Source organism: Synchiropus splendidus, chromosome 16, assembly GCF_027744825.2.
Source record: "Synchiropus splendidus isolate RoL2022-P1 chromosome 16, RoL_Sspl_1.0, whole genome shotgun sequence".
NCBI classification, from domain to species: domain Eukaryota; kingdom Metazoa; phylum Chordata; class Actinopteri; order Syngnathiformes; family Callionymidae; genus Synchiropus; species Synchiropus splendidus.
In genome coordinates this window covers 10,228,328-10,246,054 of record NC_071349.1, presented here as the reverse complement: position 1 = coordinate 10,246,054, position 17,727 = coordinate 10,228,328, and the positions used below count along the sequence as shown (strand labels likewise).

General features: G+C 43.7%; 2 protein-coding genes across 5 annotated transcripts in view; one reads left to right on the top strand and one right to left on the bottom strand.

Annotated features, from left to right (window-relative positions):
- The window catches only part of LOC128747121 (microtubule-associated protein futsch-like), a 30,705-nt gene extending 21,090 nt beyond the window's left edge, over positions 1-9,615 (bottom strand). The window contains exon 1 of one of the 3 annotated variants that reach the window (XM_053844720.1): positions 9,226-9,615. In XM_053844720.1, coding sequence (XP_053700695.1) covers positions 9,226-9,536 — 311 coding nt within the window. In that variant the 5' untranslated portion in view covers positions 9,537-9,615. Of the gene's footprint in view, positions 1-4,500; positions 4,621-7,229; positions 7,481-9,225 lie in introns of those variants that run through there. The other 2 variants (XM_053844722.1, XM_053844721.1) reach the window with 2 other exon arrangements.
- Positions 9,616-11,090: 1,475 nt separating this feature from the next.
- Positions 11,091-13,968, top strand: ccr6b (chemokine (C-C motif) receptor 6b). Of its 2 annotated transcripts, none has more exons than XM_053845473.1 (2): positions 11,091-11,184; positions 12,791-13,968. In XM_053845473.1, exon 2 carries the CDS (start codon positions 12,801-12,803, stop codon positions 13,866-13,868), a length of 1,068 nt encoding a protein of 355 aa, XP_053701448.1. In that variant the 5' UTR covers positions 11,091-11,184; positions 12,791-12,800; the 3' UTR covers positions 13,869-13,968. The 2 variants fall into 2 exon arrangements, with proteins under 2 accessions (XP_053701448.1, XP_053701449.1); XM_053845474.1 differs by lacking the exon at positions 11,091-11,184 and adding an exon at positions 12,663-12,718.
- Positions 13,969-17,727: the final 3,759 nt, after the last annotated feature.

Sequence of the window (17,727 nt, the reverse complement as noted above, 5' to 3'; positions counted from 1 at the left end):
TAATTCAATGGTTGGAAGGAATGGAAGGAATAAGATACTGAATTAAATATCATTTTTCAAATGGAATATTTTGTGTTTGCTCAAGTTTCTCTGCTCCAATCTCTGTGACTTGAATAATATCGCAGACCTGAATGTACCGTAACAGAGCTTTCACCACATAATATTGTACTTTATTAAATTATTTTACAATTTTATTATTATTTTATTATTACTTATTATTTTATTATTACTTATTTTGTAAGTATTCATTAAATCACAGTATTCCTTTTTTGTAGTTTCACAGAAAACATACTAGCACCTTAAACATGCTAAAAAAAAACATCAGAAGTAAAATGCATTTTTAATATATCTCACCTAAAAAGGGATTTTGGTGATTTTGCAAGATTAATAACTGGATAAAGAACGCAATACTATCCAACATTTTTCAGGCGACCAAGTGAACGAAAAACTCTTCCAAGTGTGTGCCATGTAGAGCAAGTCCATACTGGATACTTTGCTGCGGTAGCTCTTGCTTCACACCGCGTGACCTCCCATGAACCCGTCAGCAGTCGGGACAGGTAATACGTCAAGACTCTGAGAAGAAGAATGTTCATATTCTTAATTCCACAAATCTGCCGCCCGGAACAGCTGCAGCTCTATTGTTCTTGCTCTGCTCCTGTAGCTATGTTTTCAGATCACGCCTCGACACCGAGCCACCGTCTCCAGACGTGTGCAGACGGAAGAGGTGCAGGTCAGGATGTGCTCCAACACAAATTCGTAATTGGGTGACAACGTAGCTGTGGAACACACTGGCACACGCGCTGGAAAGACCTGGATTCTGACTCACCCTCGGCTGGGGTGAGTCAGTCGCCCTCTGAAGGAGGGTTTGTAGTTGAAATTACGGGAAAAAAGGACCACAACGGAAGATAAATGTGCTACTGTGGGGATGGGACTGCACAGCTGGTGCAGGGTTTGTGCTTCCAAAGTTGGTGCGGATCCAATCTGAGCGGATCCTGACCAAGAAAACCTTTTACTATCCAGTGCATGTTTGCAAAAACTACAACTAGCACTAATAAGAGTAGCATGAGTGTGAGTTGGATGCGATAGTGAGAGCCAGCGGGTGTGTGTGTTTGGGAGTGCCTGGAACAACTGCAGCCGAGTGCAGATGTTGGGCGGGTCGGCAACAGCCAGTCGGCTGCAGCTGCTGGACTTCCCCAGGGTCCAACATGTGCGGAAGCTTTTCATGTGCTGAGGCTTGATCGGAACTATTACAATCAAAGACCTTTCATATATTATACTTTCATCTTTAAGAGTAACTGTATAAAAGTTTAAATGTTAAAATATGGTCATGGGGGCAGCAGTAGCAGCACAGAAGCCCAACGTTGGCTTTCTCTGCTCACTTCATTGACTGAGTGAAGCATTTTCACCTCAGTTCACTTTCATTTGGCACCAACTTAAACCCTGCACGCGACAATCACTTGCCTGTCAGGTGGCCTCAAAACACAATTCCAAGTTTTAATAACAGGTTGTTACACAGCATCGGCTGACCGGAACAACACAATGACCCACAATACTCTTTTATTTTCCAGTAGCAGAGGCGTTGCATAATACCAGCGGGACAGTCAAACCCACTCCCTTCATATGCAAGTGCTCAAGTGCTCATGTAACCTTCTTCATCGGAAATCCAGCAGGTACACATTGTTCAACTGAAGAGCGAAGGAAGGCTGTGTTTGCTTTTCCTCATGTATGCTGTTCGCCTGCTACGACTGTGGCGCCACTAAATGAGCAGGGAACAAGTTGTTGTGATGCAAATTTAATGTCACGCACAAAGCATTTTTCAAGCTAAAAGCGCTTCCTATTGTTGCTAAAGGTGAATATCTGGTTGCTCCGGTCGCAGGTGCTGCACATGCTATTATTTCAAAACAAAACGCATTATTCAGAGCTGAGCTGAGCTCGGTTTCTGATATAGAATCATCAGTCATATGCATACAGTGGCTCTCTGTGGTTTATATCAGACCACAATAAAGGTGTTGTGGCTTGTCCTCAGCAAACCTGCGGGCAAAACAATAACGTAGCGATTGTAAGAAGAGCTTTGTTCAGAAGACTGAGAATGTGTGTGTGTGTGTGTGTGTATTTTCTGGATAAGTTTAAGTTTCACTGGTTTGATTCGGCCTGCGATGATCAGTTGATGTCATCGATAACGTTGACAACAAAAATGTGTCGATGTCAAAATCTGTGCGTCGTGTTGACCGCAGGATGGGCATCGAGACCTGGTTGTTATTATGAAGCAGTGAGAAACATTAAGGAATCATTCAGACATGTTAATTCCTGCTCCTTTAACTGGTTCCTGACTGAGGTCCGACGCCAACTGGCCACCATCGCTGCGCTCCCCAGGCTCTGCGTCACCACCTCCGGCTGACCGCCACAGTCACAGTCACGGAGGAGTTCGAGCGGCAACGGGTCGTAGTGTGGCTTTTTTTGTTTGCAAAGATAACGTGTCTTAAGGATGAGCAAACCCCTTAGACACCATGGTAGAATGACGAATGAGTGTTCCATGTTTGGTCTGTGACACCACTCACCCTCGAGCTAACAGCTAGCATGTCGGTTAGCACGGAGCTAACTTGTAAGAGGAGAGTGATTTGTTTTTTATGGTGTCACACACGTCACATCTGCGCTACGAGAGTGTTTTTTTTTACAGTAATGTATTGAAGTGTCCTCGGTCTCTCTTCCTAATAATAACCAGAACTGAATTGATGTAGATGTTGATCAGATATTTTACATGGGATACATACAGTATATGTATAGTGATGATTTTAAATTCTTCTCTGTCCACTGGTTTATGCTTCATGCTTCACAGGGTTAATACATGCTCCTGGATTATGTGTCATTACGTTAATATACTAGTCTAATAATGTATGGTGTCGGAGTATCACAGTGAGATGATTTGAGCAAGTTAGTTAGTTGCTGCCGTTGACACGATTATGGTGTTTGTAGAGAGGGAGAGAAACATGACAGGAACATGACAGGAACTGCTCGCGGAACTAAAGTTCGCTTGTGTCGCCGGACACCTGATGGGACAGACTGGGTGACAGCGGTTGCAAATGAGTGAAATCTGTCATCTGACATGTCAAAATTCCCCTCTTTGCTTCCTTGTTTCTCAGTCGCTTGTTGGCTACATTCAGTTCAAGCTAGCTGCGATGGAAACAATTTGTGGGAGGACGTTTGTCCTTTCAGGGGTGAAAAGACTTGATCACTAACTGGTGCGACTTACACTCCGGAGCAAGTTACAGTCTGAAAAACACAGTATCTTGAATCAACAGTAAGTAAAAAGGCCTGACTCCACAGTTGTTTTTGTAAAACACTTAAGCAAAGACTCCAATAACAGCCGAAGCCCTTTCACTTGATAATAACAGGTGAGGCTGTTTGCCTCCAGGTGTCGACGCTGTTGACACCTGATTATGTAAAAGTAGATGTGACCATGCAGGTGGATTCCAAGCGTCAGTCTTCCTGCACTGTGGCAGCAGGAGCGACATGCCTCAGAAACATGCGACTCATTAGCTCGCAGAGCGAGCGCCTCACGCCAAAACAGAACTTCCCTGGTATAGACATTGATTTCGAGGCTGGTGCTGAAATTCAGCACAAGTCACGTGACTCATCGCTGCTTTCTGGATCGGTGGTTTTGACGGTCAAATAGCACGGCTGACGACAGACTGGTTCTTCCACAACTCATCATTAGAATGGCTAAAACCTGACCATTTTGTTATAGATTCAATGAGACGCGTGACTATTACATGGCTCATTTCATGAAAGATCTATCTGAGAGTAAAGAAAGACATAGGCAGCGGTTGACTGCTTTGATGTGTCCACTTTTTAAATCTCCAATGAGAGTGGTTACATCACAACAACCCTCTTCACCTGTAGGGTTCACGTACTTTGGCTTCACTGACTCACATCACTATGAAAGGTCTTACATCACAGATTGATATCGCCCCGTCAGCACCAGCCAGCTGGATCTGATCAGTTTGACGACACGTCCGAAACTCCCCTTCAGGACTAGCGCACAGCTCGAGTTACAAAATCTTAAATAAAAAAAAACTACTTTTCTGAATTCAAGTTACTTACTGTAAACTATGTACTGTAACAGCTCAGGACCTCTTAAACAGAAACATAATCTTTTGGTACGCCTCATTTGAAAAGCCTACATCTCCTCATTTTGCTTTTAGCTTCTCCCTTCAGGGGTTGCCACAGCGGGTCATCTTCCTCCATCTCACCTGTCTTCTGTCTTCTGTAACTTCACCTGTGCACTTGGGCCCCTCTCATCACACACATGTATTCCGTCTTACTGCAGCTAACCTTCATTCCTCTCCTTTCTGAGTCATACCTCCACCTTTCTTTCGTATCTTCCACTTGCTCCCTGTTCTCACCACAGATCACAATGTCATCTGCAAACATCATCATCCAAGGGGCAGCACACCTCACCACTGTCTCACACCTGGAATACACTGCACCACTCCAACATACTTCTCTGCCACTCTAGACTTCCTCACACCACAACTCTTCTCTTGGCACTCTGTCGTACACTTTCTTCAGGTCCACAAAGGCACAATTCAAGGTTGGATATTGATCCTAAGTAAAGAAAAATAAATTGATGGATCACATCAGTACATTTATTTCATCACAGAGAATTGTTCAGTGCTTCCACCTGTAGACAGGTAAAAACATTACTGTCTGTTTTACAAACCACTCATGTCCAGGTAGCTCCAGAACAAGTTACAGAACTTTGCTGAGCCCATTAACAGATAAAGAGTCGATCATCTGAAAATATGAAACGCTGGGTGAGGCTTTTTTTTTTCCGGCGAACTGCATGAGAAGAACAACCTGTTTGAGGCCCTCAAGCTTTGGTTCCAAAAAAAACAGCCAATAAATTATCGCAACTATGAAGAATGTCTTCTCTGATTCGGGGGAATTTTGCTGAATAAGTGAGATAGCACAACCAATGAGGAGATAATGATGAACTGAGGGAACTTCAAAACAAAACATTCATGGATTTGCATGGCAATATTGTCTATGGAATTTTGTATATGGCTGCAACTCTTGAGCAATATGGTGTGCAAGATTAGCGATGACTCAGTTATCCAATTCTTTCTAGTGAGAAAAGGTCCGTACAGTTCTGGATTGGTTCTGAGCAAGAACATCGTCGACTGGTTATTAATCATGTGAAAACAAGCACAAAATTTGGGCGTATGAATCATCCTGCCTCATCCACACTTCGAACCAACCCTCGCCGAGACGACCTAATAAACAACTTCATCATCCAACTTTTATTTGCTTCTTGGATTACGCTGGCAGAAACTCTCATGTCTTTTAGGCAGTTCTGCTAAAAACAGCTACGAAAAACCACAAACAAGTCATTGTTCCAGTATGGTAGCTGAAATAAATATAGTCGAGGAGCTTGCCCTGAATCACCACTTGTCTTCTCTCCGAAGACTACCAGCTTCCCCAGTGCAGTTATAGAACCAAATTATACCACGAGACAACGAATAAAACCACATGAAACCTGCCCCTTTGTTCCTTAATGCCAGCTACACCAGAGGATTTGGTATGCTAAAAAAAAAACTTCACCCAGGAACTATTATTGAAACTGGTGGCGGCTGAGTTTCCCTGGAAACACGGGGGGGGGAGGCATTTGTGTCAGATATGAGTGAGTCATGTTATAAAATGGAGGAAGGGGGGAGCTGCCAATTTCACTTTAGGGCAATACAAGTTCAGTGAGTTACCAGGCTCCGGGACATTGCTCTGTTAGCATGTGTTTAACAGGTCGGCGCTTGCGGTGAGGCGAAAAGGTGTTTCACCTTTGTGTTTTTCTTTGGAAAAACTTGATGTACTGGAAGTTGGCAGTAAGGCTGTAGGCTAGTGTTTTACTAGCTCTAGCACTACTGCACTGCCGTCAAAACCAGAAGCTGACCACTGCGAAAAAAAATCTTTTTAGATTTAGAAATTCCTACTATTTCTGCGTGAGCTTTCTTCACTGACAGTTGCTCTGAGATGCTGTGCTACATCCTCAGATGGCATTTGACATGGCAGTGACAGTAGCTGATGGCCGTCTCTCTTGAAACTGTTTCATGATGAAACTTAGTGGAGTGACTCCAACATCATTATTTGTTTATGTTTAAATATAATATATATAAGTGTAATATAAGTGAAGAGATGAGAAATTCAGTGTTTCACATCTCTGATAGAAGCGGCTGGTGTCTGACAGACTGCTCTGCCAGTTTTATTTAGGGGTTAAATTGAGCCGTCCGTCTGCTGTATCTCATGTCTCTTAACAGTTGACTTGAACTATGGACCAGTCTGGACACATCATTTAGTCATATTCTATTCTTCAAATCATGAGACAAACTGTCAGTTCTTTGTCTTGTGTGATTAAAAACCTTTTCACAATTCCCTAAAATGGTTGTTTTCCATTGCTTTATTGAAGATTTCACTAATACTTTAGAATTTGTTGACGGTCCCTAACTCATAGCATTAGCGCTGCCTGTGAGAGTGTGTCTGCGATCAGTGAACCCAGTCAGTAGGGGAGTGTTTCGCCGAGGCACCAGCGCAGCGGGAGACCTGCATGTGTTGATGTGAACCAAGGCAGACGACCGTGTCAGGAAACCTATGAGGACCACTCCATCTAATAAAATAAACACGGATCCAGAGAGTCAGAGTCGACCAGTGTCATTATCAAAGGTTCCAAACAAATCAACAACGCCGAAAACATAGCCAAGGCAAAGGTCCTACTTAAGTAAAAAGTATTGAGCATTCGTCCAGTTACATACCATCATACATACCATACCATCTCCGCATGTCTGAATATGCTAACCAGTTAGCCTAAGAAACTGCAGTGCCCATAGGAAAGCAGGTCCAAACTCCATAAAGGACTCGTTGTTGATCTGAACACAGATTTACCTCTAGCTGCCATCATGACTTCAATAACAGCGACTGAAGTCAAGCTAGCTAGCATGGACAATGGCATGACTTTAGCATCAGCCGTTTCCTATTCTGGAGTTTCATTTCATTTCAGAGTTAAAATATGAAAAGTCCACTTTCTTGTGGCGCGACGTCACAAAAGTTAGCTCCAGTCCACATTCCGTGTTGCTACAAGGTCACATTAGAGAGTTAAAGAAAGTGCAGAGACACACATATCTCTTCCAAAGATTAGATTATTTCACAACATATCAACTTCGTAGCAAGAGAAGAGAACATACTGCAAATGTGACCAGCTATCAAGTTGGAACAGGTAGCACTTTTCCTCGCTCCCTCAGCACATGAGTGTGTGCATTGTGACATAACTCAGCCTGAAGACACTTATGAGCTCATTCCTTTGTTATCTGAGAACATAGACCAGAAGAGCCGCTGCTGTTTGCTTCTTCAGACTGCTACGATGACCCACACACCCATGTACGCAAACTTACAATCTGAGTTGCAGCAGTGTCTGCTATGTCAAATACAATTGCTTCGACAAACAACTGATAACCGTGAGGCAACCTCGCGGTGGTTTCAGCAGTGAACAGACAGCAGCTCAGATTCCTCTAAACAGGCGAGTAACGGTCAGAAACAAGAGTGAAACGTATTGAAAAATGAACTCAAAATGAACTATAGAACAGCACTTTAGTCAACAAATGTTGCTCATTTAAGGTATGACTTAAATGTGCTGGAAAGGTGATCTGCATATAGAATTATCAGGTGTAAATACACATCAATATAAAATGGTGTCGTACATTTCCAAAAATAAATAAATAAAAACAACAACTGTTTCAAAGCTAAAGCAGTCATCACCAAGTGCAGCTCATACGCAGAGATAAATGAAGCGACAACACAAATATTTGACTCTACGTCAATGGCACACATTTAGAATCGCTGCATTGGTCATGTTGACAATGAACCAGTCGGGATGTAATATTAACCCAACTGTGAAGCGCAGTGGCGTCACACCCACAAGGCAGGTTTTCTTTCTTCTGTACCTGACAGGCAACACTCATAACAAAAACACCAGTTAATCTGGGTCAACCTGCCGTCAGCACTAGTCGGAGGATGACTCCGATCACGGTGAAATATCGAGGGAGGGTTCATGAGAGATCTGCGGGAACCATTAGAGTAAATGAGAAGTTGTGAAAACACGCCTGTCAGAGCCATGTTTAACTTGTCACTCACCCAGAGCGAGTGGCAGCAAGAGTCAACCGAGTCCACATCACATGATTCTGTCACATCGGATGACTAATTCCATTAACAAAGTCAAACAACATTCAACTTGGACTTTACCACCTAAGATTCTGCCATTAATGCAACACATTATTATAATACATTTTGCAGTCTTTTAGATGTAACAAAGGTTTATTTCAGAAACTAACAAACCAGTCTAAGAAAAAGCTTTTGAAATTTCCACTTGAAAAGCCCCTGATATTCCGATTTTTTTGCATGTTTTTTAAATAAAGGTCGTTTTTTTAAATTCAAGTCAAAGGATTATTCCACTGTTGACTGGCGCAACCCGAACTTGAGCGCACGCTAACCTCATGCTAAGTCACAGGTGAAGTCCTTGAAGCAAAGTTCATTTCAAAATGGCATCTGAGCTGACTGGGGCTCCTGAGGGAAACACCTAAGGGCCAAATACAACACTCATTCTGTGTGATGTCAGTTGAAATACTAGATCAATAAATTAAGGCCTATTAAAAAAAAAAAAAACAGAATATAATGTAGTTTTAGTGAGATTAAATATTTGAATTTCTCAATAATATTTACATTGTCAAATTCTCCAACTGTAAGACTAATAAATGTTATATAATTAATATTTCTTAATCATTCAATATTACATTCATTTTAATAATTGATCGTTACGTTTTTAGATTTTTTTCATATTGGGTTTGGTAACACTGTTATTTTTTTCTTTTTTATCTCCATGAGTGTATTGACACAAGTGGTTTAGCTGATGATGCTAACAAAACTTGACATATGAACATGCGATCATGCGTTATTTAAAACGGTTTATGATTTTAAAAGTACATTTCGAAACGTACGAAAAAGTGTAAGACCATATGCTTTAATAGGTAAATATTAGTTCAATATTTCGTGTTTGTTTTTGAGCCATACAATAAGTTGTCAACAGTGAAGTGTGACCATAAAGAGAGACTTGGGACTTGAAATGGTTTTCATGGAGTCATTTCATGAACTTTAAACAGGAGGTAAGAGAAACCTGTTGATGCTCACATGCTGCTGCTGAAGCTGTCCAGCTCGTCAGCCTCGGACAGGAAGACATCTCCACCTTCCTCTCCTTTCTTCTTGGACTTCTTTCGCTTCAGCTTGAAGGACAGCATCCGCTTGGCCTTCTTCTCCTGCGGTGAAGTCGGGGCGAGTCCCCCGAGCAGCGTGGCGGAGTCGGGGCTCTGCGGTGAGGACAGCGAGCTCTCCCGGGGCGCGGTGGCCTCTCCATCCCTCGCGCGCTTCTGGTCCTTCACCTCCTTGTCGGGAGACTTGAGCTTGAACAACTTTTTCACTTTCAGGGTTCCGGACTTGCTCATGTTGCTCCGAGGTTCGAGTGGGTTTCGCGAGCGTTCCGCCAAAGCAGCAACGAATCACCAGGAGAACCAGCAGAGCGGGTTGCTGCGGCGCTTTGAACGCACCACCAGGTGTTCGTGCAGCTGGAGGTAACCATGGGAATCAAGCGCACTTCCGCCCGAGACCTTCAGAATAAAACGCAATACATCAATGAACGGAAACGTCGGAATTAAAAAAAAGTTTAAAAATGTAAACAACAACAACACCGAAACATTACAAACACTATACAACATAAATATAAAGCTAAAATATGAGCGTTTAAATGTGAAACTCGCGCTGCCTGCGCGCAGAAGGTGTGTGCCCAGCAACCAATGAGCAGCCAAGAGGTTTTTCCAGTCACATAAAAGTGGAGGTTTTTCATGTGACTGGATTATTTATTCTCCACCTCCTGGAAACAATGTGGCATCCGTACCAAACTTGTCAATGATCTCAGTCTAAAATGAACAGACATGCATGCTCTAAAGACATGTATCAGGAGATACATTCCCCCATAGAGACAACTGCATTTTCTCCGACTGTTTCCCTTTTGTTATTTGTGGTCATTAGAAGCTTTCCTCTTCACCGCATCATAATCAGAAGGTGGGTGGCGGGGAACAACATAGAGGTATGCCCTTGAAGGCACCATGCTGTAGATGTCCTCAAAAGGCAGTGAGTAGGTCATTCAAACTTTCTCAGCATAAAAAAAGTCTGCTCCATCCTTGTGAGTGGCTCTGCCAACTGGAAACCATCTAATCCAGGTAAGCATAAGGTATTCATCCTCTGGAGCTAAGATACCCAGGAAATGCTCCTGAAACCCGTATCAAGCCCATGAAAATCAAAGCACGACCTCGGTAACTCTTAGGATACTCACATTGGGGCGACAAGAAATGGTACACAACACGACTCTTGCCACTGAAACTGAAGCTGGGCCTAGTGTCCTCCCACGAAGACGACATGTTCCTGCTCCCAAAGCAAATGCTTCATGGCCAGGATGGAATCCAAACCCCAGCACCCCCCAAAAGTGGAAAACCCTGGTCTGGATTGATGTCAGTCGATGGCCCCATTGAAGTTGGGGTAACCACCACAACCAAGACTGCTACTGTTCAGGCACAGAGACATGTCAACCATGAGAACGGAGGGCCACCAAGCATCCCCCACCTCACACCCCTGTAACATTACTCCTTTAAAAAATGATTCATGTGTTGCTTGTATCTTTGATGGATTATCATCGTCGAATTTGGTTCACTATAAATGCCAATTCTACTGCAGAACAACAGCACTCCCTAGTGGATAAAGCACGCACCGGTAATTATGTTGTAATCCAATAATATCTGAAAGTCTGTTATAGTCACAAAGGGAGACATGACAGTAATATCAGTGATTTTTCAAGTGTTGTGTCTGTGACTGACTGGTAGACTGGGATCTACCAATTGGGTCTTCAGGCAAGCACACGTGCCAAATAGAGAAGCTGACAACAGAGGCTGCAGTCAGAAAAGTAGGATGTGTGTGGCCTTAGAAATGCTCACACACTGGTGAAAACAAAATCAGGAAGACCTGTGAGGCAGTTCGAGTCTAACAGCAGCAGCACAACTGTGACGCCGGAATCTCAGCTCTTCATCCTCCAAACGTCAAGTAAGAGAATCCTCAATATTCTTGAGATTTTGAGAGAAACCTCAGTTTTAGTCGACTGAAAACCACTTAAATATTTTCCTCCTTGTGCTATGTGTCATAACCTGTGTGCCCGTAATTATGATTTGATCTACCTCTGCCGCTCCCCGAGTTCAAAACTCTGCAATTAAGATGAAAAGACAGGATGGAACTTGATTCCTGTCAGTGTTTTTTTTTAACCTAAAACATTCAGAGTAGAACAAGTGAAACACTGCTGACAGGCTGTTCTCGCTCAAGAACAAACCCACCGAAACGTTCCTCAATAATAGTGAGAAAATATGCTCATTTTTTTGGTGAATCTGATGGTTAAAAAAAATAAAAGCTTTTAAATGATCAATTTAGGGGAAAAAAATGCAGGAAGGTTGTGAGTTCAAACCCAGCTTTGTAGCAACTCTGAGTTTGGATGAAACTATGAGCATCCAGAGGCCAATTCTTTACTTTTAATAGTGCGAGTGGTTTGTCTCCATGTGTTCTCGAGTCACGCGTCATGCTAACCAACACGTGAATTGAATAACATCTGGTTTTGATGAAGACAGCAAAAATTTCTCCCCAAACTTTGCATGCATTTCTGCACGTGTCTACTTTCACTACTGAAAAGGAGATTTTTTTTTCATGTTTGTGTGCACCACACCCTAAAAAAACCCTCAAAATAATCTAGTGTATATTTCTCCTGATATATATCTTCTAGTGAACCAAATCCTGTTTGCAGTTCTTCAGGGTAACCAGCCCCTGTTCTTTAACATTATTGACACAATATCTCACAACATTAGATGCAACTCAGCATCTTCTGCTGAATCTAGGAGTGTAATGTGTATCTTTCCCCCTGTGTCCATTTCATTTTTTCCCTTTCAACATTATAACATTGTCACTTTATTAAAACATGTCTTCCTCGTATTAGAGTTACATTTATTGTCAAAATACAAGTATAGTTTTGCAGAACAACATTTGTTCATAGGCAGTTTCAGATTTCTCGGCACACCGTCGTTTTTGGGCACGTATGAGTGACGGCTCCTTCATGGACTCAACTGGAGACTTCATAACACCTATGAGCCCACCAAACCGCGGCGAGCGATGACATATAGAGAAGCCAGAGTGCTGCATCATTTTGTTTTTATAGATGTTTGCAGAAGGAAGTTGGAGCACATGCAACACAGGCCTCAACAAACAAAAAGCAGCAGTGAACAATGAACTTTGAGACTCTATTTTCACCAGAAAAGCGCACATCTTCGTGAGACAGAGATCAAAAACTATAGTTTGAAACCGCCTCCATCCACCAGAATGGTGTCACTGGTAACCACACTGAGTGGTGAACTGGGACATCAGGTGTAGAGAGTTCACACGTTTTGCTGACAGACACTTTATTCTGCCAACGAGGCTGTTGTTTTGACGCATATGCTTGGCAATACCATCAAAGGAAAGAATGAGACTTTCATTCAGGCTTTGAAGACGCATTGAGCACTTACAGTCAGACACTGCTGAGGAGCTGAGGTGTTTCTGGGTATGGCCTCCTCCCTCTTCCAGTTGGCTTGAAATGCAAATGAATGTGTGTTTTTTTCCCTGTCCTGCTCAGGTGTTGGAATATGACTACCGCCACCACAACGCCGGACTACTCTTACGAGGACGGCGTCGGAATGTTATGCAACATTGAGCCGGATCCTGCCGCGGAAATAACCCAGACGATCATCCACTCCGTCATCTGTGCCTTCGGCCTCTTCGGAAACCTTCTGGTCATCACCACCTATGTGTTCCACAAGAAAGCCAAGACCATGACGGACGTGTACCTCTTCAACGTTGCCATGGCCGACCTGATCTTCGTGGTGGCTCTACCTTTGATCATTTACAATGAGCAGCACAAGTGGTTCATGGGCACCGCGGCATGCAAGATCCTGAGGTCGGCGTACAGCATCAACCTCTATAGTGGGATGCTCCTGTTGGCGTGCATCAGCGGGGACCGTTACGTCGCGATCGTTCACGCCAGGCGTTCCTTTGGCTCTCGCTCCAGTGCCCTGATCTACAGCCGGGTCATCTGCCTGGTGGTCTGGCTCTCCACCGCAGCGCTCACCTTGCCCACGCTCATCTACACCAAGCGCTTTGAGGAGAATAATGGCAAGGCCTCCTGTGAAATGTCCTTTGACAACAATGAGACCGCCAAGCTCATGAAAGTTCTGGTTCCAAGTCTGCAGATGGGTGTGGGCTTCATGCTGCCTCTGGTGGTGATGCTGCTTTGCTACTCCAGCGTCGTCTTCACCCTGCTGAGAGCGAAGAGCAGCCAGCGGCACAAGGCCGTGCGCGTGGTTCTCGCGGTGGTGGTGGTTTTTATCCTCTGTCACCTGCCCTACAACGTGACTCTGCTGGTCCACACCACAGTTCTATTCACCCAGAGAGATTGTGGCGAGGAGAAACTGAAATTCCAAGTCCTGACCATCTCCAGGAGTGTGGCCTACCTCCACTGCTGCCTCAACCCGATTCTCTACGCCTTCGTCGGAGTGAAATTCCGGGCCCACTTCAAGCAGATAATAAAAGATTTGTGCTGCTTCAGCAAATACTTCATCTCATCCACTCGCGCCTCCAGAGGAACGTCCGAAATCTGCATCTCGGGCGTCAGGATCTCTGACGGCTCAAACCATGTCTCATCCTTCAGTGCATAAAGTTGTTCCATGGACTAAGGAATGTTTTTCTGTATAAAATTTGCTTTATTGCGCAAATTAACTTGTAATGCAAAAAAAATAAAGAACCAAATAAGGCATCTGTCTGGGTTTAAACTTTTTTTTTTTAGGTTAAAAAAATGGTAATGTTCTGCCCTCTAGCGTCCACCACCGCTAACAGCACATACTGTCTTACTGACCCAGAAAAACATGAGAACACAGCGCCGCTGACCTCGTCAAAGTGTGACGCAATCTTATCAGACGGAAAAAGTGAATACAGAGTTTCCTATTGAGTAAGAGGAAACAGATGACTATTATTCTCTCTGTCACTGGCTCAACTTCATCAGGCGCCGCATGATGAACTCACCTCCAATGACAAGATCATCTGAGGCTCCTCGGAAGAAAAGAACCCCGAAATCTAATTCAGTTTAATGTGCAGTTGTGTATATACACTCTGAGACAGTGGTGGGGGCAGCAGCTGACGCAAACAGGCGCAACCTCCGCAAGATTCTGACGCGCTCTCCCAACAGAAGTGGATCCCAAAAATAATTTCCCCAAACTACTTGATCAGTAGTGGCTTCCTCTGGTTCTAGGAGACACACCACCTTGTAAAGTGGTTTGGCTCATTCCAGGTGAGCCGTGCCAGCCGGCTGTAAGTGGCGACAGGCCCTTAACTCCAGATCGGCTGAACATGTCTTCATCTCAACATCTGGAGCTGTGCAGTGAAGTCACTGTTTTGTCTGACACTAGCGACGTGATTCATCCTCTGGTGTCTGTGCTGTCGCGACAGAGGTTGGCACAGCTGCCACTCGCGAACCAGATGTTGCCAGGCAAAAGGATTGTGTCATTTGTGACATTGCCTTTTGTGTCACTAAGTTTGCGAATTGCAATATCAGCTGAGAGGCAGATGATGTCAGTGAGGACCGCGAAACCAGGGAGGCAGTCAAACTTCATGTCTGAGTAGCGGAGGGATTATCGCACGGGTCAGACTGGGCCCTGCTGGGCTGCACAGAGGAATCCAGGATAGTTACGTCACGCTATTTCTCAAAACAGTCACTTCTTTCTTTTTTTCCAAGCGTCATTATTTAATCGACAAATTGTGTTTTGTCCAGCGCCAGAAGGTTTTAAACTAGACAGGCAACCTTAGTCAAATCCAGGTGCTGAGAACCGGCCAAGCAACTGAGTCATGACTGTAAATCAGCTTTTTCCAATGCTGGTCCAGTGCACTTCCTTCTGAGCTTCCAAATCTGAGCTTTTATTCTGAAGACGTCTGTAAATAACGTCTGAGTGATGTTCAGTGGTTATATAATCTGAGATACCACTCAGGGAAAATAGGACTGTTTACAGGCTCCTGGTATCTGACACTGAAACACTTACTGTCGTGGCAATGTTGATCTCACAATAGGGGGAGACAGATAAGAAATACCTATCGCCAATATAGTCATAGAAAAGAGTAATGTATTTTCTCATACAGTGGTACCTCAGATCTCAACCACAATCCGTTCCAGATGGCTGTTCGAGCGATTTGTTTGAAAGCTGAATCAATTTTTCCTATTACAGTTAGTGGAAAAAGAACTAATGCGTTCCAAGCCTTAAAACAGGCTTCTGTAGGAGTGAATGTAGAGTGTCTGCTGCAGGTGCGCTGTTCCTCTATGTGTGTGGCCGCTGCATGTGGGAGGGGTTGCCGAGTGAGTGACGTCTCTCCAGAAGTGAAGAGGTGCCCGGTGCGTGTCCAGCTCTGAATGTGCGCTTCTGTGCAGTTTGGCTGTGACAAAGTCATAAACCAAGTCACGCTCTGTCCCAGACTCGCCTCATCGCTGTCCCAGCTCCAGCCCACAACAGGACATCAAACCCTGGAGTGGAGGTGTGGAGAGCGAGCACCTCCCCTGTGACACTCTACCACGGTCCAGTGTGAAGACAGGAAAGGTTTTACACCTCAATATGAAGAAAAAACAGTCAGTAAATGTAGCTAACGGGACACGTCTGCATACAGAGTCTGCGTCATACACAATAACAAAGCACGTCGTGGGTCAGCTGATCGGTCCGCGCACGTTATGTTTTTTCTGGCTTTTTTCGGGGGCGTTCGAGTTCTGGATTTTCGTTCAAAAAAATCTCCAAATTTTTTGTCCGGGACGTTCGAAAACCGAGGTACCACTGTATTTATTTACATCATGATCCACATAGTGTGAAGATAATATAGCATGGAGTTTTAGCATCACAAAATGAAAAATAGGTTCTGACCGCCCCCTGGTGTCAAAGAACACCGCTTCGTACGAAGTACAGATAATTTGGGAATAAATTCGATTTAAACAACAAAACATCAATAATGATCATCGTTACATGAAAACAATAACAATACATTAAAATAATATATAATTTAAAAAAAAACTTTTTTATTTTTATATTGATATTTCTACATTTTTAAATAATACATATGAATTATAGTATATTTAAAATACTTGAAACAAGGTATGAAATTAGAAAATAGATATCAATATAAAAAAGAACTGAATTTAAGATTTTTAAAAGTCACAGTAAATCACAGTGTATTTACAATTAAATCACCTATTGAAAGGCAAAACACTGCAGCACACACAACTATTTTATTTGACATACAAAACATTGATTATTCAGCTACACTTTTTGTGTAGCAGCACCTCCACTCCTGCAGGGGGCAACAGAGAGCAGTGATAGAAACTGTGAAAGAAGTTGGCTCAAAATCAAACAAGCATACGCGGCACCCTTTCTTGAAGTGTTCTGATCTTAAATTTTAAGTCGGTCAGGGGCCTCGACATATAAATCAACTCATTGTTCACGGCCCCAAATAGCCATCTGTGGTCATCACTTTGAAACAACACAGTGGGTTATAGAGCATGAAAGAACCGCGATAAATGAGGGACGTTCGGGACAAACATGCGCATGTTCAGACAGTGAATGAGTCTCAGTGAGATGTGAAAGAACAGCTATAATCTTGAGTGGAGGGGACTTTTCTGGGACAATGGGAGGCCGTCTGGAGGATTGTCAAGTTCACAGATGGAGTACCACCAGGGAGGAACCTCCTCGGGGGGCGATTACTGCAGCAAGTTCCATGCCAGCTTTGATGAGCTCCACTTTTCCACTGGCCTCTTTTTTGGGGGGGGGCAAGTCTGGGAGAGAGAATGTATCTATCAACATCAATCAAGTTAGTCATCGGTTCCAGAAGATCCCGACCATCAGAGCCGCGGAGGCTTTCAGAAATGTGAGCTAGATCACGCCGAGGCGAACCATAAACATCTTCTGCGGTCACTTCTTTGGGTTTTTTAAGGTTTAAACTCAGAGTCTGACATGTTTAACAAGTCTGGGACGGGGAGAGGACTGGTGTGTGAAGCGGGGAGAGGGGGGGCAGAAGATGGGGGGCAAGGCGGAGGAGGCTGATTGCTGCGGTGGGAACCCAAGAAAAACAAAGGAGTCTCAGTGATGATTGTGTGAACCTTCTGCCCATGTTGTTTCTTCTCAAACCAAAAACGTTCTTTTCTCTTGCACCGTTATTCACTGGGAGTTTTTATCACCGAAGAAACAAAAAAAAAACTTCGATTTCAGTTTAACGTTTCAAACTTACCTGTGTTTTCCTCATGTCAACAGCATCAGTCATCCCACCAATAACAGCGTTCTTCCATGAGGCGTCGACCAATCAAATGTGAATATCGCGATATGCAAGATGTAGATCTCGCCTGAAAACAAATATGGCTTCCACGATCACGGAGCCGCGAGTCCCTGAAGCCAAGAGAATCTATGAACTTCAATCTAATTCAGGGCAATTCATGGAAACAAGTATCATGGCACTACGATGTTGGGTGTCCTGCTGAAAAAACAAAGGGTCCGA